This window comes from Pholcus phalangioides, unplaced genomic scaffold, assembly GCF_987345545.1.
Source record: "Pholcus phalangioides strain wild (caught in Gottingen) unplaced genomic scaffold, Ppha-v1.0 ptg000010l_1, whole genome shotgun sequence".
NCBI lineage: Eukaryota > Metazoa > Arthropoda > Arachnida > Araneae > Pholcidae > Pholcus > Pholcus phalangioides.
Genome location: NW_028301603.1, coordinates 9,381,328 through 9,407,134, shown reverse-complemented (window position 1 = coordinate 9,407,134; position 25,807 = coordinate 9,381,328). Strand labels below are relative to the sequence as shown.

General features: G+C 34.8%; 1 protein-coding gene across 5 annotated transcripts in view; it reads right to left on the bottom strand.

The window, feature by feature from the left end:
• The window catches only part of LOC149080858 (solute carrier family 15 member 1-like), a 65,563-nt gene that overhangs the window by 33,323 nt on the left and 6,433 nt on the right, over window positions 1-25,807 (bottom strand). For 2 of the 5 annotated variants that reach the window (XM_089237530.1, XM_089237531.1), the window contains exons 4-7: window positions 25,478-25,564; window positions 15,472-15,571; window positions 12,862-12,952; window positions 7,889-7,969 (exon numbers count right to left, since the gene is read on the bottom strand). In XM_089237530.1, coding sequence (XP_089093656.1) covers window positions 7,889-7,969; window positions 12,862-12,952; window positions 15,472-15,571; window positions 25,478-25,564 — 359 coding nt within the window. The remainder of the gene's footprint in view (window positions 1-7,888; window positions 7,970-12,861; window positions 12,953-15,471; window positions 15,572-25,477; window positions 25,565-25,807) is intronic. The other 3 variants (XM_089237532.1, XM_089237533.1, XM_089237535.1) reach the window with 3 other exon arrangements.

Here is a 25,807-nt window from a genome sequence, read left to right as displayed (position 1 = left end):
AGCTCCTGGAGTAACATTCGCAATTTGGAAGATTCTGATTGTTGAAACTGCTCCAGCACGCGAGTTTTGAGTGTCTCGTACATGTGCTGTTGGGGAGGATTGCGAACGATATTAGAAACATAGTTCAAAACTTTGCAATCAAGAGCTCCTACAACGGAATGAAATTTAGTTTCATCGGCGGTTATGCCTGCCGTTTTGAATTGTGACTCAATTTGAAGAAACCAAATCTCTGGATTTGCTTCCCAGAACGGAGGGGCTCGAAAGGCAACACGTGAAACTTCAACTGGTGCAATAGGTTGAGCCATGACGAATGCAAGTATGGAGACCGGCAAATCGAGAGTAGAAAGTTTATTCCTCACCTTGAATTTCCAGGAACGTCTCTATATTGGGTAGAAACGAGTAGACTTGGCTTGAAAAAAATATATATAGTATGTCCAAAAGACTAGGAGATTAGAAAAGTTTCATCTTTGAAGAGCGTACGAACGGAAAGCACAAGGCGCGAAAACGAAATTTAAACGATGGAGAAATTAACTTCAATGTCCAAAATCAGATGCGTCCTATAGGTCACCAGTGATCCGATGCTTGTAGTGACGACATAAAACGTAATGAAAAACTTAACGATTTAATATACGAAAGAAACATAACGAGAAGGATGACACGTGTATACAAATCGGTGGTACGATTCCAACTGGCATTTTTTCTTTTTTTACAATCACCAGGAGCGTGAGGAGGGTGCGCCATCTATACAGATAAGAACGCACTACAGATGACAAGGGGGGGGGGGTTTGGATAATGCTTATGTCATCAACTTACCTTTATGAAAATATGAAGTATTAATGGCATCTTATTCTGTGCGCCAAAAACGGGAAAAACCTTTCTATAGTTTGTAGGCACTTGAAGTAACATTCCCCCCCACCCATTGATAAGTGCCCTACAGAGCCACTTTAGTGATCTCTAAATGTTTCGCAGATCCAAGTGATCTGGAAAAGTGTCTGGGCAGCTTAAGTGCTCTGGCAATGTGCCATGCATTACTCAAGTGATCTGTAATTATATGCTGTGGATCACTTAAAAAATCTGAGAATGTGCCGCGGGTAACTTGAGTGATGTAGAACCGAACTGGGGGCCAGTTAAGTGCGCTAAAACTACGTCACATGTCATTCAAAGGATAGGCACATTTACAGATCGCTTAAGTGTCCCATGGTACAATTCCAGAACATTTAAGCAGCCCGTGGCACAATTTCAGTGACCCGGGGACACAGTTACAGAACACTTAAGCGCTAAATGTGCCATGGGCCACTTAAATGTTCTGGAATTGTACCACAGAACACTTAAGCGATCTGATGCCGCATCAGATAACCCCCAGGGCCTTTATGTGATTTATCATTATGTGGCTTAGAGGGTGGGTTGCAATGAATTTGTTAAAGATAAATTTTGAGTGCATAGCCTTCAAATAACAGTGAAATTAAAAGAAATTGATTATAAAATATAAAGGTATTTTCTTCCAAAATTTCAATTTAAAAAAAAATATTTTTTTTTTTGCATTAAAAAAATAAATTTCTGGTTGTGGGGGCACTAGCCCTTATGACCACCCCCCCCCCCCCCGTGTACGTCTCTGATCCCAACAATATGCGTTAGGATTCAGAGGGGCAAAGCTGAGATGACGAAATTTTGCTGACGAAGGGGGGGGGGGGGTGTCAAAAATGGCTAAATATTTTCTTACGTAATACTTGAACGACCCCTAATATTGATTTCAACCATTTATTTATATCTTCTTAAGCATGAAAATTAATGCCTCATATTGCCTTTTAATATTGAACTGCATAAATTCATATAGTTCAGGGTGTTTTAAAATTATTAATTATTGGGCCTGTAAAATACATCAAAGCAATTCCACATCTTTAATTAAGCATTTTTTGAAGCAGATACATAACTTGAAGTTCAGGGGGGAGGGAATCGGAATACCTAAGAGCCCCTTAACCAGTCAACTGTCCAATTAATTTCTCCGAGCGTTACCCGCAGTGCCCACTTTTTTTTAAGATGCACACTTTTCCCCCTTTTTTTTTTCTTTTCTTGGAAGTTTGAAGCTATTAAAATATTTTTTTTTTATTGAATTTTTTTATGAAACGTCAAAAAACGGAGTTTATCATGTTCTTTTCTGCACATTTAAAGTCATCATAAAATAATAATAATTATTATTATTACTATAATTAGTTTTCTAAATAGAAATATTGAATGCTCAATTAAATCCGTATGGGTTGAACAAGTTCAAGATGAACGCAGAAAAATATTTCTCTGTAATTCATGTTAAAAACGATATATTGAAATTTAGAATGACAATAATAGAATATTTTTTCTCTGGATGTTACTAATCATAAGATAGTAAATATATAAAGAAAAGTTTTAGCAGTCTTACTCTAATATTCAGTTAGTGTGTGATATTTCTCAAAACACGGAGCCGGGCACAAACCAACACCACAATCAGGACACCAATATTTTGTTTCTTTTCGTTTTTTTGCTTTGGAGCACACAATGCACCTCTTATAAGACGGCTTTCTTGTTGTTGTTGCTTGAGGAGCGAATGCCGGAAAATGTTTCTCGATGAGGCGGGATGGTCTTAGTGTTTTGGATGGCCTTCCTCAGTTTGCTTGCACATCATTCCCATACTTCGCTATCAAATTTTCTGCTAAGATTATTAGAAAATCCTTTCTTGAAAATGTTCCGCCATTTTTCTTGTAAATTGCAAATGAATTTAGCATAGCCATGTCCATCATATGACGAAATAACTTCTGATAATATTTTCTCATGCGATTTCTTGCAATTTTGTACGAATTCATCAGTCCGTCACTCCGGTCAACACCACCCATATATATATTGTAATTGTGAACCACTTCTGGTTTTCTTATTGTTCTTCCTCTCTTTTGAGTCTCACGCATAGCGGTGCCATGGAAAGTGCTCACAATTATCACATCTCTCTTGTCTTTCCACTTCATTACCATCTGCTTCCCTCGAAATGCTGCCGATATTTCTCCTTTTTTCAATTTCGCATCTTTCACCAAAGATGGAAACTCTTTTCTATTTTGTAACATCGTCCCAACAAGATCGGTTTTGTTTTCGATCAGCTTGTCTACTAATTTTGGGCTGGTATACCAATTGTCCAAGTACAAAGTGTGTCCCTTTCCCAGGAGAGCATCCGCTAAGTCCAGAACTATTCTAGAACTTACATTTTCATTTTTGTATTTTTCACTGTACACTGTGTCCTTGCCTGTATACATAAGAAAATTCCAGATGTAACCAGACATACTTTCGCACAGGACGAAAAACTTTATACCAAATTTACTCCTCTCTGAGGGTATGTATTGTTTCCACGACAGACGACCTTTCCACATGAGGAGGGTTCATCCACAACGATTTCTTGGTCAGGATAGTATACGGATGAAAATTTATTTTTCAAGTATTGCATTACGGCATCGATTTTGAATGTTTTTCTGTTGCTGCTGTTTGGAATGTATGTGATATTGTCTGCGAAATGCAAAAATTTCAGCAGCAAACGAAACCGCTTCTCACTAAAGCACTTAGAAAAAAAGGGTGTTGAAATGCTTTCACGTTTGCTGAAATACATTTCATAATCGGGTTTCAGCAAAATACCCTGGAGAATGAAGACTCCTAACAGCAGTCTTATTTCGTTTGCTGTAGTTTCAATCCATTGTCGAGCCCGGGATAGAGGTTTTAGATTAGGATTTTCATCCAAGAATTGTTTCGCATACAAGTTCGTTTGTTCTGCAATCATATCACATAAATCATCATCTACAAACAACTCATAGCACTTCAGGATGTCATCACCAACCTCTACACTTTTATCCACACCAGACTTAGCTGAAAATTCAAATTTTTCTCGCGATTTTTCCAGGGAAGTCCAAGCAGGAGGCACATCAGTTTCATTTTCTTCTAACTCTAAAAAATCTTCCCCGTCTGTTTCACTATCACTCTCATCAGTACTGATAAACACATCATCCAGAAACTCATCATCACTTTCCTCCAAAATTCCAACAATATCCTCATCAGTCCGATCAGAACGGCTGGTAGAAGCCATCACAGTCAAAACAAAACCAACCAAAAAGCTAAAAATTAATTTGAATAGATCAAATTGAACCCGTTGAGCAACAAATTACCAGCAACCTTCGAATGCGATGCACAAAGGCAAACTGAGGACAACTTATTGAACTGAAAAGTCACAAACAAGAAAAGTGAATTTTGATATGTGTTTTATGTGGTAGAAAGTGTCAAATAGCTCATGTGATGCGCCACTAGGGAGAGGATCCTTTGGGAAAAATATAAACACCGGAGAATGTGTCGAGACGTAATATGACACCCCCAAAAGTGGGGGATCATAATGTCCTGTGACTAAAAGAAATGCTGTTGATGGATTTATGTGGAACCATAGTAGTTGAACCTTTGCTAAAAGATATATGAGTAATAAAACAGATGTATCTTCGCAAGGGAATCGGAAATCAAAAAAAAAAAAAAGCGATGGGGATGCAGCTTTGCAAAACATGACAAAGATAATAGTAATAATAATCTCAGACCTTGAAATATAATTGTCAACTCCATCTAGTGATGAGATAATAAAGTAGAAGGATGGCTGTACAGAGATGGCAGCACATGTATGAAATTATTTCGTCATATCTATGTGAAAAAGACCGAAAAGTCTGCGCGTCGGCAAATGCCGTCAAAGGCCAAATGCCGTAGGCACCAGCATTACATATGGCAGCGACGGCAAACACCGACGTAACCACTTGACTGGTTAAAAAAGAAAAAACTATTCATTTCTACGTTTCTTTAATCTAGATTTGTTTCTTTCATGAGTCGCGTAGGAAGTCGCCATATTGGTTAACTTGGATGCGGTTTGCATGTCCCTCAAAGGAAGGAGATATCACGTGGTCCAAAGAGCCTCATTGAAGAAAACCCGAGCAGCACCGGGTATTATAGCTAGTAACAAATACAACAGAAGTTCTCTCAATTGTTACCTCTGTGAAGGAGACATCTCCTTGTAGGGCCAATTTAATATGGTCTGGAATCCCTCCCCTATACAGGAAAGAGTAATATTGATCTCCCAATAATACACTCCCAATACAAGATTCCTTGTGAAAAACTAATATGGGAAAATGTTTTACGTTTTTTGGAGACTGAATAAATATTTCAGGAGTTACAATGTTTTGAAGTTTCGGTACATGTTCTTTTTGTAACAGTCAGTTACGTGCCAAAGTGAATTTCTACTCCTGCAAGAGGATTGCAGTTTTTTGAAAATGAACTGAAATATTCAATCCTGTTAGAAGCTAAGTTCTACTTTTCTCTTTGATGATTGGCTTTTTTTTTTATCTCTGTATAGTATCACACTACACAGAGATATGATATGTGTTACCTTCGTACACTATATTGGCAAATTTATCACCAGATTTGTAAAGTTCTAGCTAAATGAGATCTATTTGAAAAATTTTTATCCAAAATCTTTACTTTTTTCCCAAAATGTGATAATTTTCTCTCCTTTACTGTTAAATGAGATGCATATAGTGCATACAAGTACATTGCAAAACAGTTTTTACCTTGTCATTCAAATAGACCACATGCTGATCAATAAAACAGGGCAATATTTGAGCAATTTTAAAATTTTATCAAAACTGTTAAGCATAAAAAGCTTCAATGAAGAATGTATACATGGTAGCTTGTAGGTGACGAAGGTGACTTGTGGAAATCACAAAATAATAATTCAACCAGAAACTTTTATTTATTTATTTATTCAATATTGCTTGGCCGAGGCCTATACAAGGGAATACTGTGATGAAGTTTGACAGAAGAGACAGTTGATTGTACAAAAGAAATCGGAAAATGTTGTACAATCAATAATGTTTGGTGGGAGGTTGTTTCAATCAGTTATTGTTTGAGGAAAGAAACTACATTTGAAACAATCAGTGGATGCAAAGATGGGTTTCAATTAATGGGAATGGTTAATTCTATTGGAAAAGTATGAAGCTGGAGTTAGAAAATTGGAAGTGTTGGCATGAAAATGGCCATGAAGGATTTTGAAAAGGTAAGATAATGGAGAAATACGTCTATGGGTGGAGAGTGGTTGGATATAGAGTTGGCACTTGAGTTTAGTAACTGAGACGAACCAACAGTTTAAAATGAAGTGGGCAGATTTATTTTGAATAGATTCTAGGTTGCCTATATTGGAGAGAGTATGGGGGTCCCAGATTTCCCAAACATATGAGAGCACAGGCAGGAAGGATATAGGTTTGAAAGCAGAGATGTCTGATGTGACAGGTGGTGTTTTTAAGGTTTCTACGAATAAAAAAAGTTTTTGGACACACTTATGAAAGATGTAATTAACATGGAGGTTTGCATGGAGGTCAGCAGAAATAATTACACCCAGATAATTATAATTAGAAACTTTGGTGATTAAAGAGTTATTGATAGTGTAAGAAGAATCGAGGGGAAGTCTTTTGCAAGTAAGTTTCATAAAAACTTTTTTTTGAAGAATTAAGGAGTAGTTGCCAGGACGAGCACCATTCGATATAATGTTGAGATTGTTTTAGAGAGATGCTTTGAAGGATTTGTTGTGCACTGTTTGGTAGGTGACGCAATCGTCTGATATGGCAATTGATGGAATTAGGACAATTGCTTATATAAATCAAAAATAATAACTGTGAGAGGATCAAACTAATTATTTCATGAATTGATATCTTCAAAATAATTAATGGTTTCAGTTGTTTCCGTTTTTTTTTAAAATTGATTATTTATCCAGTCACATTTTTGAAGCAAATTCTACATGTTGCAATGAAGATTTTTATTTAATTTCCTTGTGACTGCAATTGATTTTTATCACACTATAATCTTATCTATGAACCAGTGCTGTCTTGATAAATTTACATTCCTTTTTTTCTTAAATAAGATATATATTGATGACTTTGAAATTCATTTAAGCTCACATGATTCATTCAAGGATGTATTTATAAAGTGTGTGTGAAGCGGTTGCCTCTGGCCCTTTTTAGCAGAGACAGATTTTAAGCTTCCTCTGCCCTAGGCACTATTAATTTTGGCACCCCTTGAGATGCTCTTGTGTTTCATTTCTTAGTTCCCCCCCCCCCCCGAAAAATCAGGTTCTCTCACTTAGCTCTGAATTTTCAAAATGAAAGCCATCTCTTTACTGTTTGTTGTTGTAAATATATGATTTTGAGTATTGTTTTATACACACTCATAACATAAATGAGATGTCATAAAAATTGTCAACTGTATTTGTTAGACTTCATCGTGACAGTTTGTAACTGTGATCAATTTCATCCAACAAGCTTTTGTGTTGCAGAATTACTATCACAGACTTTCATTGGCTGTTCTATAGTGTATTTATAGCATAAAAAAACAAAGTGCTGATAATTGTCTCAGAGGCCCAGATGCAACATGTAAATCTTTGCAAACCTCTAAGTTATATGTTTGGTGTATGTTTGATGAATTTGGCAGGATTTGGAAGTGACGTAATTCATTTTTGAAGTGTCGTAACGCCTTAATTATTCATCAAATCAAAAAATTTAAAACTCTTTCCATATTAGTTTTTGACAAGGAATTGCATGTATAGTTATTGGGTGGTCTATAGTGTCCACTCTGTATATTACCCGTAAATTTATCAAGTTGTGACTCAATGCACTGAAGGAATTATTATTACATTATTCAAAATAGATTATTATCTGATTCATTCGAAAAAAATGTTGTCAAGTTTTTCCACCCATGTGATATGAAATTTATGCTGTGCTCACAAGTATTATATTCGCTATAACTGTGAGTGTCAAAATTATAAACAACAACTCAAGAAAGAAAGAGGATGAAAACAATAACTAACCTATAGCAATTATCATCAAAACAGCAGGAACACCAAATGCTAGTGGAAAACATGTGTCTCTTCCAAAGCATTCCACATCATCTGTAAAAAGAGGAAATAAAGATTACAAAATGTGTATCAAATTAAAAGTTCAAATTTTTCTGAAGGAATTAAATGCTGGATGCATTCACTCAAGAAACGATTAGTAAATATATATATATATAAAATTGATTTTCTGTATGTCTGTGGGTGTATGTTCTCTACACAAATCTGCAATTTTAGACTGATTGTCGCAAAATTTTGCATATATATACCAAATGGGGCTTGAATCGAATGATAGGCTACTTTAAAAGTGTGTCAAAGCTGGGAAAATGCCCAAAATGGGTGAAAAACTGTCAGGAAACAATGGTTTTTGAGCCTCAACAATCACTTTCGGAATGTTTACTTCAGTTACTGTGGTTCCCTAGTAATGCGTTTCAGACATATATATGTACACTTTTATAATGGTTTGTCTCTCCTTTAATGAGGCCAGTATTATGTATGATAGTTTATGCCTTTATAATGGTTTGTCACTTTTTCAATTCTCAAAATAATTGAAGAAAACCCAGGCAGCGCCGGGTATTATAGCTAGTAATTTTATAAAATAAAAAGATACAATAAGTAATGGGTATGCTCACATTGCCCAGAATTATGTGTTTTTTACAAATCTGTCTTTGCTAATACTCACAAATCATTAATGTAATGGTCTGTTAATCTATTGCTAATTTTGTAGATTTTGCATTTACAAATTGAGGGACTCATCACATTATCTTTTCTTTACATGCATATGTGGAATGTGCGCATCCAGGGAAGTATTGATCTTATATATTCAGAGGACCATCCTACATCTTATGGCAAATAATCAATTTCTTCCACATTATCAGAGTTTTTGGCAGAAATGATTACTCTCCTACCCTGTGGGAGAAAGAAGGGACATTCTTATTTAGAAAAAGGTTCGAATGGCGAATAATATGGAAGTTTCCAATGAAATATAGGTCACACGGACACCCCTAATGACCAAACTAGCTCTTTTAGTTAGTTTTTTTTTTTTTTTGTTGGTTCCACTGACTTGGCAGACCGAAATTTTTACAATTCATTACGATAGCTTATCAATGGTACAGCATTTTCCTAACTAAGCATGTGTGGTTCTTTCAGCAAAAGCCATTACTTTTGGATACCTTTAGTATATAATGATGCCTCAGTTAACAAAGACAACTCATTCTAAAATCACACTTGTTAGTCGAAACACGGTTTCTCATAGTTTTCTGTAGAAAATTGTTCAATTCATTCTAGAAACTGCCCAGAATTTCAAAGTAACTTTCATAAAACATCAAGCAGCCCTATCAAAAATTAGAAACTAACCGAAGGCTGAGATAAAAACTTCACAATTGGATGGAGGAGAATTTAAAGGAAGATGAGAATTGAACATTTTTTTTTATTTCACACTATGCAGTCCTGTTCATGAGCCATAATGAAAAAAAAGTATGTGAGGTGGTTGCTATGTGATATAGTTACCTCATTTCTCTCTCTCACACATGCAAATAGAAAAGATAAGTTCCTAGAATATCTAAGTCTGTTCAGTTTGATTTGAGTCTTACCAAATCCACAAAAACCATTGAAAAGGCTAAGTAATTTTTTTTCTATGGCATCTTTTTTAAATGCATTTTATCTTAACTTCATCGTTCGTTTTACATAAAATAAAACAAAATAAAATAAAAATCTTTCTGAAAGAGAAAATTATGTGTGTCTAGAAAGTGATTCTGAGAGGGAAATATAAATTAATCTAGCTGAAATGACTTATTCATTGAATTCATTTCGATTGGCACAAAAATTTAGCTTTTGATACTGCTGTTTTATGTTAGTGCATCCACATCAACCAAAATGTTCATTAGCCGAATCCATATTTGTTAGGAAAAGCAAAAAAGTGTTGAAAAAAATCTGCTGAAAATTTTTTAAGCCGTGGTGTTTGTTAGCTGAGGTATCACTGTATTTTCACTAAATTGTGACTTCCTTCTTCACTCAATTTTTTACAGTATGAATAATAAGGAAGTTAAAAGTTAAATATGTCGAAATCACACACACATAGAATACCTATACAGGTCGCATCTTCCTGCACAAGAATGCCGACCACTTTGCACTCCTGTTTTTACTAAGGTAGCTCCATATTGCAAAAGCCTGGATCTATATCCCAGCACAGTGGTGGACAGGTGAAGTTTGTTGAATTTTGTTTTCCAACTATAAGGCACAGTTGCAAGAGCTGTCTACCTTTTCAAAAAAATCTTTGCAAGAGCATGTCATATGGGCTCACAACACAAAAAATAATGCCTGTATTATTTATTCATATTATTGATTTCTCTCATCTGATTAACAATAGAAGACACTTCCACTTGCTGAACATGCACAACACTGGACACCAGAGTTGGTAAGTTTACAACACATGGCAGTTTTGATGGTTTAAACCATCACGTCAAAAACCTTAAATATCGCTTTTGAATACAAAAATCCCCAGTGAAAATGCATACATTCATTAAATATAATGTTTAAAGCCACTATGTTATACAAACAAAGAAATAAATACTTAATATGATTGTAAAATAATTTTCTGCAGAACTGTTTTGGACAATATGTGTATTTTTTCATGTTAAACATACAGTTTGAATAGAGCATAACATAAAAGCTGTAGGAAAAATTATGGAACTATATTTGATATTCCTGAATTCAAGATGAGATTCTCAATCTTCAAAAATTTCTTCAACTGCTTATATATATGTGTATTAATATCAACCATTTGCTGTACTCTTTTCATCACAGATAGGTGTTTAAAAAGTTGTTTTAAGACAAAAATGTAAGGTTGATTTTTGTTATTATTGAATTATCTAAATAATCACTGACACTTAAAATGAAACCCTTATTATGCATAACATTAGAAAATAGCTAGCAATCAAAATACTAAATTGTCATTTAGTATTTTTAATTTTAATTTAACAGTGCTGATTGCATATGCTGCTTAAGAAAAGCTATATAAACTAACTTCTTATTATTCTTAGTTCTTACTATTAAAAATAACTTATTCTAAGTGAAAAAAATAAGAATGACAACATTAACAATAAGTTTTTGACTGTTTTAATACTGAGTAAATTCCTGAAGTCAAAAACCCAACCCTGTTATATCCTATCACACACAGACGTGCCAACTTTTGGAATCCAGAAATCCGGAGATTTTCCCTAGGGGGTACCCCCCACCCCTCCTCCCCAGCACTCATAGACTCAATCGAAAAAAAAATTCACACAATTTTTTTTTATCACACACACAATTAAGACAAAGTTCCATTACCCCCCCCCCCCCAAGGCAGGTTCTGCATTGTCCCTGAGCAGAATATAATTCCATGTCCGTCTTTCCATGCAGAATAGAGAAATCACATCTATATACTGTTCATAAAACATAAGTGTTTCCTTTCGTGGAGGCTATCAGTGATTGATAATCTTGGATATATGAACTCTTAAAAGCTTTATATAGCTTAAAGTTTTATTTTTTTTTCTGAAGACATTTAATCGGAGGAAACAATTTAGGGCGGTATTCACAGACATGGTTTAAATTGTAGTCACAATTTTTTTATAAGAGATCGACACAGATTGGTTAAATTCAAGTTTTTAACCAATCTATGTTGATCTCTTATCCAAAGATTCTAACTACAGTTTAAAACATGTCAGTGAACACAGCCTTAAAAAAACTTCAAAATAGAAAGCTGCTGAGGAAAAAACTTGTGTTCACCAAACGGCTGTTAATGGAATACAATAACGATTATACAGGAATTTTGGCAACCAAGGTCATGCTCCTGATAAATGACTGCTGATAAATGCTACGTAAGTAAATTCATGTCTTTGCCAGTTGCTTAAATGCGGTCACCAAGACTTTTTTTACTGCTGCTCGATGGAAATGATCCAGAACCTTCTAGAGATAGGCCTCTTCAGTGTTTCCCATAGACGTCATTCAGACTACCTAGAAAGTTTGCCACATTTTGAAACACAGCATCCTATTTCGTTTCTTCTTATTTTGGTGAAGAATCTTTCTGATAGGCTCACAAATACTGCATAGTGATTGGGTGTGGGGAATAGAAATCGCCGATTCTAAGCCCGATCATTTCTTTCACAACGATGACACTGGCAGGGAATTTTTTTCCCCTGAATATTCTGAGGGAAAATGGGCTACTTACTGACGTCACAAGCAGAGTGTGAAGGCCTTCTATCTCTAGAAGGTGCTGAATGACCACAGCTGTTCTCTATGGGTGTTTTCCCTAACGACGATGGCAGTCATTGACGTCACAACAACGTGAAAGCTCAGGTAAAATCTAATTTTCTGCCAAAATCTGGAGAGCAGGAAAAAAGATGAAAAATCCAGGGTCTCCCACCTAAATCCAGAGAGTTGGCAGGTCTGCACACATATTTGAACAAACAGCTCTATTTCACTTGATAAATTGAACATAGATAATCAGTAGTTTGGATAAAATGGACCATAAAATAATGTATTATCTGTTCTAGACTCTGTCTGTCGAAAAATTCAAAATTGTGAACTATAATTAATATTTTGTTTCAATTATTGTAATGAATTAGTGTTTAAAAATAAAACATAATGTACAAAAAAGTAAGTTAGTCATCATGTTATCAACCTATTGTGTTCAAAATATTATTCAAAAGCATCATTAAAGTTTGTGACAGTTTTATGGTTTAAACCAGTTTTTGACACTTGTCAAAAAACCCAACCCTGCTGGACAAGTAACGCACATAAGCTCTATAATACTGCTATCATGATGTTGATGGTGCATGTGCTCTGTGTCACTTCATTTCAGTGAAAATTTCTGATCTACCAATGAAAAAATGTATAGCATAATGATTTGTGTATTACGAATCAATTTTTTATGCAAGAATTTAATTCCTGAATGATGGGGGAAAAATTACTTTTCAGAATCGGAGTGATGAGCGTCGAGAATACACTGCCCAAGTTGATCGAAAAGTAGAAAAGCATGAAAAAGTGCTTCAGTTCATTTTCCTGGATAGAAAGATGAAATTTTAGTAGTTTACATGCATGACCAAGGAAAAAACATGAAACATCTAGCAGAATTCTCGCCGTCAAACTAAGCCTAAAAAAAGAAAGGTTCAATTATAGCAGAATGAGAATTGATATACTATATTCTTCCGCATTAGCTGGCATGCCATAAAAATCAGGGGAACCCAGCCTTTTGAATGCTGGAGTTCAGCATGCTGGGAAAAGAGATTTTCGACAAGGATCATATTATACATTCAAAAGATCAGCATTAATCTACATAAAATACTGGATAAATACACAAATAATAATAAATTCACAGTAGCAAACATGTTTTTCACAGAAATTTGATAATAATGAAAATCCAGCAATAATGAAAGTTGTATGATAAGTCAAGTAAATATCTATGAGATAGCAGCATGATTGCTTTCAAATTATTAGAACTGCAAAGTATCAGTCTTCAAAACCTGACACAATAAGTTTAAGCACAAAGAGCTTTGCGCTTGTGGTTCATTTTTTGGCGATGCTTTAAGTTCTGACCTTAACAGTTACTTTGGAAGTGGATGATTAAAAGTGCCTTTTGAAATGTTTTTCAAGCATTTTTATCTAAAATCATTGCACGCAGCCCAGATCAAAGCTGAATTACAATATGTTCATGGGGACTCTGCACCCATCATTAAAGACCATTTATTTGTGGACCAATGAATTTGAAAAGGTTGCACATCCACTAAAGAATGGCCTCATGGGCGCCAGGTTTAGGCCATCATTGTGGAAATCATTGAAAAAATCTATGGTATTATCAGAGATGATCACAGAGTGAAGGTGCATGATATCTGATGTTGTGGGCATCTTAACAGAATGGTTTACAATAGTCTCCATGAAAAGTGAAAAAGCTTTGTGCAAGATGAGTGCCTGGATTGCTAACAATTGATAAAAAGCAAATGCAAAAGACATTTCAAAAGAAAATTTGTCAATATTGGCTCAAAGCTTTCAAGACCTTTGGTCTATATACATGTCTACAGATGGACAGAAATTGGGAAGAGGGAATTGGGGAACATTGTAGCATTTTTCTTGGAAAATTTGAAATAACAACTGCAGATGAAACAACCAAGATTGGCAAACAAAAAACTTCTCACCATACCAATGCCCCATCTCACAGATCAACGGCCAAATTGCTTGAATTAGGCTTTGTGCACTAATCTTTCATCCACCAAATTCTACGGATTTGGTCCCATATGACTTTTTCCCTGTTCCCAAAGTTGAAAGTTTAACTTGGTAGAAAAAACAATTCACCAAATGAAGAAGCCATTGCAGTTGTAAACGACTATTTTTAAAATCTAAAGAAAACATAATTACTTGACAGGATAAAGAAATTGTAACACAATTGGAAAGAGTGTGTGGAGCTTGAAAGAGACAATGGTGTAAAATGAAGTAATTTTTCCAAAAAAAAAAGTGAACACCCCCCCCCCCCTTTTTTTTTACCTTACCTATCAAATGACCCACATATTTATCCCTCCAATCTAATTGTCGCCAGTCTAATACGAAATACAGATATTGTGTTTTGCACAGATTTTTGTTGCATATTCATAGATTGGAGAAACATGCTTTCGCATATTATGTTTTTGTTATGCTCAATCAAACCTTAAACTTGTTCACAGAATACAAAAATACATTGCAGTCTACTAGTTTTTCCATGTAGCTCATCTAATCTGTGAGAATGAGTGTGCTTTGCATACGAGATTCGCAATAAATCAAGACTTGTGGTGACAAAAGCAAATGTGAAATTCAAACAATTTCCAGGGTAGTTTGTAAAGCATAAAGGATACTAAAATGCAAAGAATACACAAGGTTCAGATCTCAGCCAATTCAATTGATTCTTTGAGTAAAGATATTGAGATTTTATATTCAAGAACTTTCCGGAATCTGTGACTAAAACTTCCTGGCATGCCGGCTAACACGGGAGAATACAGTACTTAAATATTATGTCACATAGAATGTATCACTGATTAAGAAGAAAAAAGTAATTCAAGACCTGTGCCATGTTCATGACCAAAATACAGTGACAGACAAGGTTTAAGTCAGCCAATTCAATTGATTCTAAGAATGCTGATATTTCAGAATTAGCTAGAATGTATGATTCAGATTTCCAGCATGCTGGCACACCTGTTTCATAGTAAGCCGGCTAATGCAGAGAAAGGGGTTGTGGGGTGATCAAGTACCAATTTTTCTATTTCCTTGGGTATTTTGCTTTTCGATACCTAGAGATGTCGAACAGGTTTCATTTTTGCAAAAACATCTTATGCATCAATTTTTACAAATTTACATCAGCCATTATTTCAATCAATTGCATCAGGTTGAGCTGCCAAGGCAACTATGATGTTAGCCATGATGAAGCTATTGCAGTTTGGGATGATCATTTTTCTTGTATACAAAATGACACTTTCACAAGAAAAATGATCAACTGAGTATCAGATTTCAGTGAAATATGTTGTAATAAAATAGTTTGTTTGCAAAAAATATTTTACCTGTCCTTTCCGAAACTGATCTCCGCCAAATGCAGATACACATGGCTTTATGCCACCAGTTCCCAAGGCTATCAAAGCAAGTCCTAACATAGAAAAAATTCTGAAACAAATTTATAAGTGTTAGTCTAATTTGATTGACCTGATTATATGTAACATAAAAAGAATGACAAAAGGCAAAAAGTCAAGAGAAAACCGCAAATACTAAATTATTTTGAATAGTATATACAGTGGAATCCCCCCCCCCCTTATTTAACAGTTACCCCCCTCTTTTATAGCAATATAATGTTTTAATCTTAAAAACTTCAATAAAAAAAGCCTCCTGTTCTACGGACAAATTTTTTCATCCCATTGGTGTCTGCCAAAGAGGAGGTTTTACTGTATTATATAACCATTATTGCCCTAACTGGGGGATCATACTTGAATCACTTATTTCCGAAATCCCATAACTGACAAAAAATTCGAAATTGAGTTTATACTGGTCTCTTGTAATTGATTAATTGGTGCTTCGTTTGGTGCAGAAACCCACTAAAACAACATTCTGTATACTAGGACTGAGTGATGTATCGCTTTATAATAAACCACCAACGTGTAAGGTACCACACCAATATTCTGATTTTGAACTCGCGATGTATCTTTAATTTTTTTTTAATAAACAAATCACAAAAACACAGACATATATGCAAATACAAACATAAAGACACATAGGCACAAACATAGACACATAGGCACAAACATAAAGACACATAGGCACAAACATAAAGACACATAAATACAAACACTTTGTGACCTCAAGGGACTTAATAAGTCCTTCCAGCAGGTCTAAAGAGGGTTATAATCATATATGTTTCAGACAACAGCTTTTATAAAGATTAGACATGTTATGCTATATATTTTTCTATTTATATATTTACGATTACGGTATACATTAAAATGTTAGATTTCTCATTTTGAGAATCATAATCACGGTTTTATAATTAAATTGCATATTATGAATATCAGTTTGTACATTACATGTAACACCATACATATATCTATCTATACTTATATGCACAATCACAACCATATACATCCATTCATCATTTTACAATTTCTTTCTCTCTTTACGTACATAGTGCACAAAACTATTTTTATATCTGATTACAGCGTATTTGTTAAAATCATTTCATAATCATTATTTTTAACAAAGTCAAATACTATATGATTTATGTTTTTTCTAGTGTTAATTTGATTTTCAGTATAAAATAAGTTTAAAACTTTAGGGGCTATATAGGAAAAACTTTTTTTATACAGTGTTTTATTAGGCTTTGGTACCTGATATACTCTATTGTATCTACCTGTGGTTCTATTTCATCATTCTATATATGTACTTTTGTCTTAGAGATATGGTGTGGCACTGTATTTTCGTACAAACTGTTATAATTTGAGATCTTATTCTATCATACATACTATCTAATTTCCAGATATTGTCATGGATATGCTCCCCCCCAAACACAAATTGCATAATTAACGATTGAATAAATCCATGCATAAAATGTCTTTCAAAAATTTTTCATTGATTACGTTTTTTATTTTATGTATGATTATTGCATATTTTCTGATTTTTTTGATTAAGATGTCACAGTGCAAGTTCCATTTAAGGTCATGTTGTATTATTATATCCAGATAATTGTACTCATGAACTTTTTCTATTTCTTGGCAATAGCAATCACCATTATCTTGGCAGCGACAATGATTATGTATTTTTAGGTGTATGCTTTCATTGAGATTCATGTTTCTTGTTTTCATATAGATATATTTTGTCTTTTGTATGTTAAGTTTTAGTTTGTTTTATTAGCCAGATATTAATATTTGTTAGATCATCTTCTACTTTTCTTATTAAATCTAATGTATTTGTATCTTCTATGTAAAGCACATCAGCAAAGGTTATCAACTTTCCATTTAATTTCAGATTGCATAAATCATATATATCAAAAATAGCATTGGGCCCCAGTACAGATCTTCGAGGTACTTCTTTCTTCACCTCTCAAATGGAACTAATTTCTTTCTGAATCACAACTGCTTGTTGTCTTTTATTATAGTATGACTCAAACCATTTAAGCATGTTTCCTCTGACTCCTATTACAAATAGTTTACTTGTTAATATATATATTTCCAGATCAACAAAGTCAAATGTTATTTTTATTTCTAGGAACACAGTTATGGAATACATATTATTATTGAAGCAATTGTTTAGATAGTTACTTAGATCTAATATTGCCATTTCTGTGTTTTTATTTTTTTGGAATCCATATTGATTAGAAGAGAAGAAATTTTATCTATTTAGGAAATTTAGAAGTTGTTTTTTAACACATTTTTCAATTATTTTTGAAAAAACTGGAAGTATACTTATCAGTCTGTAATTTATCAGATCATTTTTATCTCCTGCTTTATATATAGGATGGACGAGAGAGTATTTTAATTCATGATAAGATACCATTTAAAATTGAATTAATATAATAAATAGAATTAATTTTTTAAATGTATTTAGGTGGTATTTTGAAATTATTTTCATTATTTTAGGGATTAGTCCATCATAGCCACTTGCTTTATTTTCCTTTAGGTCTCATTACTTGTTTCAGTTCTTCTTGATCTATCTCAGTACAATACATAGAACTGGTTGATATATTATTTTGTTCCATACAGTACATGCAAAAACTATTTTGTTCATTGGTGTCTGAATTCCCAGTAATGAAGTCATTATTGAAGTGATTGGCCAAGTCCATAGGGTCCTCACATTCTGGCAGTGCCTTATGTCCAATGTTTTTGTTTAATATATTTTCATTAATTATTTCCATTGTAGTCATTTGTTTTTCCCAGTTTTTTAAAGTTATCTTTAATATACTCCTGCTTAATTTTTTTAATGTATTTTTTTAAATTTGTTTCATATTCTTTGTATTCTAATTTATATGAGATTATAAGAGGATTTTTTTTGTATTTTCTCTATAGTTTTTCTTTATAATTTATACTTTTTAATATGTCATCATTAATCCAGTTTTTTTTATTCTTTTTGGTTTTTCTTTCACAGTGTCAGTCCATAAGTTTGAGTTCAGTGTTAAAATATTCATTAAGTGTTTATATTTGTTTCCGTCACTTTCATCTTCTACAATGTTCTCGAGAGATTAATCTCTAAATTCCAATGTAACATCGAAATGAAGATTTAGGAAACGTGCTTGCATGATGTATCAGGAAAATCTGTTGTTGTTACATTGAGTTGAAATTGGCGATATTGATTTAGTAAATACACACGCGTGCGATTTTTGCTATCCGGCACAAACATCAGCAGGTATGGCAGAACGGATTTTACAAGCAAGTACACATGCGTGAATGCCGACATTGCTTTCTGTCAGTGAACGAGGAGGAAAGAAGAATCAAGATATTTTTCATTTTCTTGAAATTTGATTTTTTGAGGAATTTTTTCCCTAACACATGCATTCAATGTTAAATCAATGAGAAGTAGCTATGCTTGGAGAATCTACAAAACGGAATTATTAATTTCCCCTTGTAAATTTTTCTTTATGGGGGGGGGGAATTAGAAAATAAACCTTCTGATATTGCATGTTCACCAGGTATGAATTAATTGGAAAAATTATGATTTCATAATTTTTTCATAATTCAGCCTCACAATTACTTGTTCCATGGCTTCCATGTCCTAGATCAGAGCATTGATGGTTCAAAGGAGGGCGGAAGGGTGACTGCCCCCGAGAGCAAAATAAAATTACCTGTGGAGGTATCTCATAACCCCAGGCCCCTGGTTTGTTGCATCTTCCAATCAACTGCCCCCCCCCCACCACAAAATTGCATTAATCCGACACTAGATCAGGAACCCTACGCCGCCCCCCCCCCCAGCCAGATTTTTCACAGGCCCTTCTATAGTAAATTTATAGCATGGAAAAACAAAACATTATGGTAACGTAACTGCCCTGTCAGTTCCACCCTTGTGGAGGCCATAACTTGTTAAATATAGATCAGACCATGATTAGTTAAATATAGATCAGGTCCTGATTCCCGCATGGGAAAGAGGTAGTGTGTTCAGGGTCCCAAAATTTAAAAATATAGTCACAGAGTGATCTTAGTTGCAATCCCCCCCCCCCATGTCGAAGTCAACCCCTAACCATAGGCTGATACAGAGGAGCAACCTCCCTATTAATCAAAAAATTGTATTATTAGCATGGGCAGGAGGTTAAATTATTCTTCACCTGTCTGCAATGTACCATAAGTTCAATGGTCAATTTGGCATTTTACCTCCATTTGATGTAATATGGCTCCAATATGGGTAAGGTTGGTAGGCCTGCAGAGCTCAGTTTGGGAGGGGGAATTCGACTAAGAAACCTAGCTACAGGATGGGATGGACTCCTTAAAGATTCTCAATTTCTATCTAATCTCGACAAAAGGAATGCCTCAAAATCATTAATTTCAAGTAAAAGCACTATGAAAACCAAACAAAAAAAACACTTTATTTAAAACTCTGGCAGAGATTTTTTCATATTTAGTTTCTGGTCACAAAAAAACCTAAACTGTCTTGGAAGACTACGATAATTTTGTTTAGAGAAGCATACAAATTTTTTTTATACATTTTCTAAAAAAGTGATATTTTTGCATTATTAAAATAATTATTGCGCAAGGTTTTTAACAGAAAGATTTGAGAGAAACTTGTTAACTCTTTCGCTACCTCATTATGAAAAAATGAAATAATTACACTCGTCTACAAGGTTTTTGTAACATGGAAAAATTTAGCTGTTTTTAACTTTTGGGTGCTGATTTCAGATCTTACCTTGAAAAGTAGCTATCATGTCTAGTTTTTTATTTGGTATTTAATATGTCAAAATTAGTGTCATTATTTATATACTAACTCATAATATATATTTCTGACACAGGGGGTGTATGCAGAATCGACCTTTGGAGAGTGCACAAAAATTTTCTTCCAGAAAAATTTGGAGTTTTCATCCTTCAAAAAACATTTAAATTAACAGAAATTGGTTGAAATGCTATCCAAAGGTATTTTCTTTCAATATTTAAAAATTTCCACAGAAATATATAAAAAAATTTATAATTTTTGGTCAACTTGCGGGGGGGGGGGGGGGCACAAGTCTTCTATGCTCATCCCCTCCTGCATACACCTCTGGTATACAGAAGGGGATGACTACTGGAAGTATGAAGAGCATTCTCTCTGCAATAAAATGACCGATATACCGTATATACTCGTGTATAAGCCCGATTCATATATAAGCCGACCTCCCCACTTCAGGACCACCAAAACCGCAATAAATTGAAAACCCGTGTATAAGCCGACCCCAAAAAAATCCGTGAATTTCAGAGAAAAAAAAATCATATATTTTCATGCAAAATGATTAGCTTACTGAAATTTACAATAGAAATTATTCAAACTTTTTAATCCGTTTCTTCTATGTCTCCAAGCTCATGGTAATCCATTGGATCGTCATAGGGGGTGCGGCATCGCCATTGCCACTTTCACAGGATATCTTCAGTTCCGTCCATCGCATTGCTGATGGAACACTTTTTGAAGGATCGGCGGAATCAGAATTCCACGCCTCATGTACAGGTTTCTTCAAGGCACCACTTTTTTTGTAGTTTCTTTATCATCGGAACTCATCCATTCGATCCACAAATGCCTCAAATAGTCTTTGAGAGGCTTGTTGATGCTCATATCTAAAGGTTGTACATTCGACGTTAACCCACCTGGTATCAAAACCAATGATGTTTTCGATTTCTTTGCCTCGGCTTTGACATCGGTTCTATGGGGTATGAACATATCCCATACCAATAATGCCGGTTTCTTGAACACAAATCACTACTATAAAAAAATGACTACTGATTGCGGGGGTCGATATTTTCTCATCAAAAACTGACCCGAGTATAAGCCGACCCCCCCACTTGGGGAACGAAGTTTTCCAGAAAAAAACTCGGCTTATACACGAGTATATACGGTATGTAGAAACTATGTGGAAATCTGAAAGTAATATTTTTCTTGCTTGACTTCAAAATGGTTTCATCAAATTCTGTTGCTTTCTCTGCATGTGGGATAGCGGGGCTAGAGTAAACATTCAGAAGATCATTATAACAGAAAAGTTTGACGTAAATGAGATGTCTTCATTCCAGGAGAAAATAACATTCATCATAATCCTCTTGTTGATTTGGTGTTTTTTGCTGCCACCACTTCCAATTAAATTGGGGGCTGATGGAAACGCTTTGTGAAGGCCATAGACAAATCTGGTAATGGTTTCTCCACTCGAAAGAAAAACTTTAAGCGAAATTAAGGCAAAAAAAGGAAAAAGAAATCTTTGTAGGTCCTCATACAAGGAAATTGTTGAATGAATTTTATTTTTACAGAGATTCTAAACAGAAAAGAACTCATTGCATGGCAGTCATTCACGTATGTGAAGAGTGCTTAGAGAACCACAGAAAGGAGAATTACCAACAGCTTGTTCAAGATTTGTTCAATTCATATAAATATCTTGGATGTTGAATGTGTCTGAAAATGCAGTTTCAATTGAATTTTTCCCTGATAATCTGGTAGTTATAAATGAACAAGTAGGGACCAAGAAATTTAAACTATGGAGGAGTGGTATCAAGGCCTTCCAATGATGAGTGATTAGCTGATTACTACAGAAGACAACACGATACATAAAAGAAAAAAAAAAGAATTATTTGTATAAAATACTGGAAAAATGTGTATAAATTTAGTTTTGCGTATAATACATATGTACTCTATATATATATTATATGTATAAAGAAAAAAAACACATTATTTCATACACATATATGTATAAGTATGTCTGAATGTGATAGAATAACTATCGTAATAAATGTTTTATATTTTTTTATTAATAGCATGTCATTTAGCTCCACTTTCAAGATGCACAAGTTTTTCATTATATATGTATATACATTATATGATATACACTGAAGAGCCAACAAAACTGGTCCAGGCATGCGTATGCAAATAAAGAGATATGCAACCAATCAGAGTACGGCGCTGAGGTCGGCAATGCCTATATAACACAACAAGTGTCTGGCATAGTTGTTAGATCGGTTACTGCTGCTACAATGGCAGGTTAACGAGATTTAAGTGAGTTTGAACGTGGTGTTATAGTCGGCGCACGAGAGATGGGACATAGCATCTCCGAGGTAGCGATGAAATTTGGATTTTCACGTATGACCATTTAACGAGTGTACCGCGAATATCGGGAATCCGGTAAAAAATTAAATCTACGACATCGCTGCGGCCGGAAAAAGATCATGCAAGAACGGGACTGACGAAAATCATTAAACGTGACAGACGTGCAACCCTTCCGCAAATTGCTGCACATTTCAATGCTGGGACATCAACAAGTGTCAGCGTGCGAACCATTCAACGAAACATCATCGATATGGGCTTTCAGAGCCGAAGGCCCACTCATATACCTTGATGACTGCACGACACAAAGCTTTACACCTCGCCTGGGCCTGCCAACACCGACATTGGAATGTTGAGGACTGGAAACACGTTGCCTGGTCTGACGAGTCTCGGTTCCAATTGCTTCGAGCTGATGGACCTGTACGGGTATGGAGACAACCTCATGATCATGAATCCATGGACCCTACATGTCAACAGGGGACTGTTCAAGCTGGTGGAGGCTCTGTGATGGTATGGGGCGTGTGCAGTTGGCGTGATATGGGACTCCTGATACATCTAGATACGACTCTGACAGGTGACAGGTACGTAAGCATCCTGTCTGATCACCTGCACCCATTCATGTCCATTGTGCATTCCGACAGACTTGGACAGCCACCTAAATCCCCAGACATGAACATTATTGAACATATCTGGGATGCCTTGCAACGTGCTGTTCAGAAGAGATCTCCACCCACTCTTATTCCTACGGATTTATGGACAGCCCTTCAGGATTCATGGTGTCAATTACCTCCAGCACTACTTCAGACGTTAGTCGAGTCCATGCCACGTCGTGTTGCGGCACTTCTGCGTGCTCACGGGGCCCTACACGATATTAGGCAGGTGCACCAGTTTTTTTGGCTCTTCAGTGTATATATATATATATATATATATATATATATATAATGCATTTCAAAAAATGACAATCATTAACACAGAAAAACTGTACATGATCATAAGCAGCTGAATTTGGGGTCTAAGGCTGTTTAGTTACCTCATAAAATTTATAAATTTTAGGTAAGAGTACAAGCATCCCCTCCCAATAATTAATGAATATACAATGCAACGCACCCCTCCCTCTCCTGCATAAACACTTGAGTCCTGCATATACGGTATAACTGGCAACTTTCAGCCCCCTTCATGTTTTCTACATTTCAATGTCTCTGCATATAATAGAGATTTTTTAAAACCATATTTGAATTCAGCACCCCGAAATTAGTCTAAAAAATTTATTTCTATCCTGTTATAAAAATAGTAAAAAATTGTTGACTAGTGTAATATTTGACTCGTGTTGACTCACGTAAATTTTTAGGTAGGTCATTTTAATTCTAACTGAAACCAAAAATTCCATAAAATTTAATACAAAACAAATTAATTAATATGGTACTTCAAAGTTTTATATGCACTATACACTTACATTAAAAATAAAAATACCAATTCAAATATGGTGAACTACACATAATAATGAATATTTATTTTGCCACCAAAGAGAACCATTTATTTTTTGTATACATTTGTTAGAGAACATTTAGTGGGATGCAGTGTTTTACTGCATTACAGTTTTGCATAATGAAGTAAAAACTTTTACTACGTCGCGGGGGGGGGGAGGGACATGCAACTGAATTTTATCAATTACCATATTTAAAAACTAGTAATCTAACACTTGTGCTGTCACCTGGCAATCGCAAAATCGTTATTATAGCCTTTATAGACACTGTAACCTACGGGCTGAGGCTATTTGAGCCACACCCCAATTTATTCATAAATTTACAATGCAACACACCATTCTGTCTCCTGCATACAGGCTTGAGTCCCATATTCAAAAGACCAATAGCAATTTTCAGCCTTCTGGTTGACACCTGACAGGTTTTATACTTCAAAATACCAACACCCAACAACATATATATATATAACGGATATTACAGAAGTGAAAAAGAATGTGGTACTTTAAAGTACTATCAGTAATCAAAGGTCAAATAGAGCCAATTAGACTTCTCCCAATGAAATTTTAAGAGAATTTTTTTTTATTTTTCATTGAAAAGCAGCAAAATAAGTTCTTAGGTATTTTCCCTTCAATCTCACGCTTTTTCATAATTTTAAAAATTCTGCTGTAGATTTCCCAAAAATGGTCAATTGAGCATTTGGACGATAGTGCCATACCACTTTTATCATATTTAAAAATGAACGAATATACTTGTTTATTGGCCAATTTCACTTGCAGGTCATATTTTTGCTTTTTCAAGAATGATCTCTTCACAAGGTTTGACTGCATGACATATAATGTGTACAGGAAAAAAACACTAGTGGTACAGATGAAATAAAAATTACTGGACATGTTACCAATAAGCTAAAAAAAAATTTACTGCCCTCCTCCTGCCATTCTGGTCTAATTTTCTCTTAATCTGCCTTCCCATGAGAACTTGCCACTTGCCACCTCGGGCCAAATTTAAACCCCCTCCCCCAAATATGATTCTGGTGGTAACTTAGAAATTAAAGAAGTCTCTGTAATTATTATTCTTCCTTGATACAGTACAGTCGACTCTCATTTTTACAAACTCGCAGGGGCATGAAAACTAGTTCGTAAATGGGAAAGACATTTAAAGGAATAGTGTATATTAATTGGGAATAGAAAATTAGTTAAAAACATGTGGTTTTTATAAATTGAAGGTTCTGAAAAATCAAGCACCAACTGTAATTATAATGTAAAATTCCCAATTTAATATTACAGAAAATTCAGAAATAATAGGAAAGCAAAACAAAGAATTCGTATTGCTTCAAAATAAGAAAACTAGTTACTCCATGGTCTTCAGTGAATGCATAGCAGCGCCTAACGATAAAAGGATGGATCCTATCGCATAAATAATGGAGATATACAAAATGGTCCTACATGAGAAAGAGAAAAAACCCATTAAAATTGATACAATTAGCATTGTTTCAGCAATGTAACAAGGAAAAACATTAGGAAAACAGATCAGAATTCATTTATGTTTTCCTCGTATTTTAGCTGCACTGTGTCATAAAATGCTTTTAGGACCCTTGTTTATCCAGGTTTTTTCTTCACCTAATCAAAGATTAAAATCAGGGTTGGGGTTTCGGACAGGCTACATGGATTTTACAGTCCTAAAC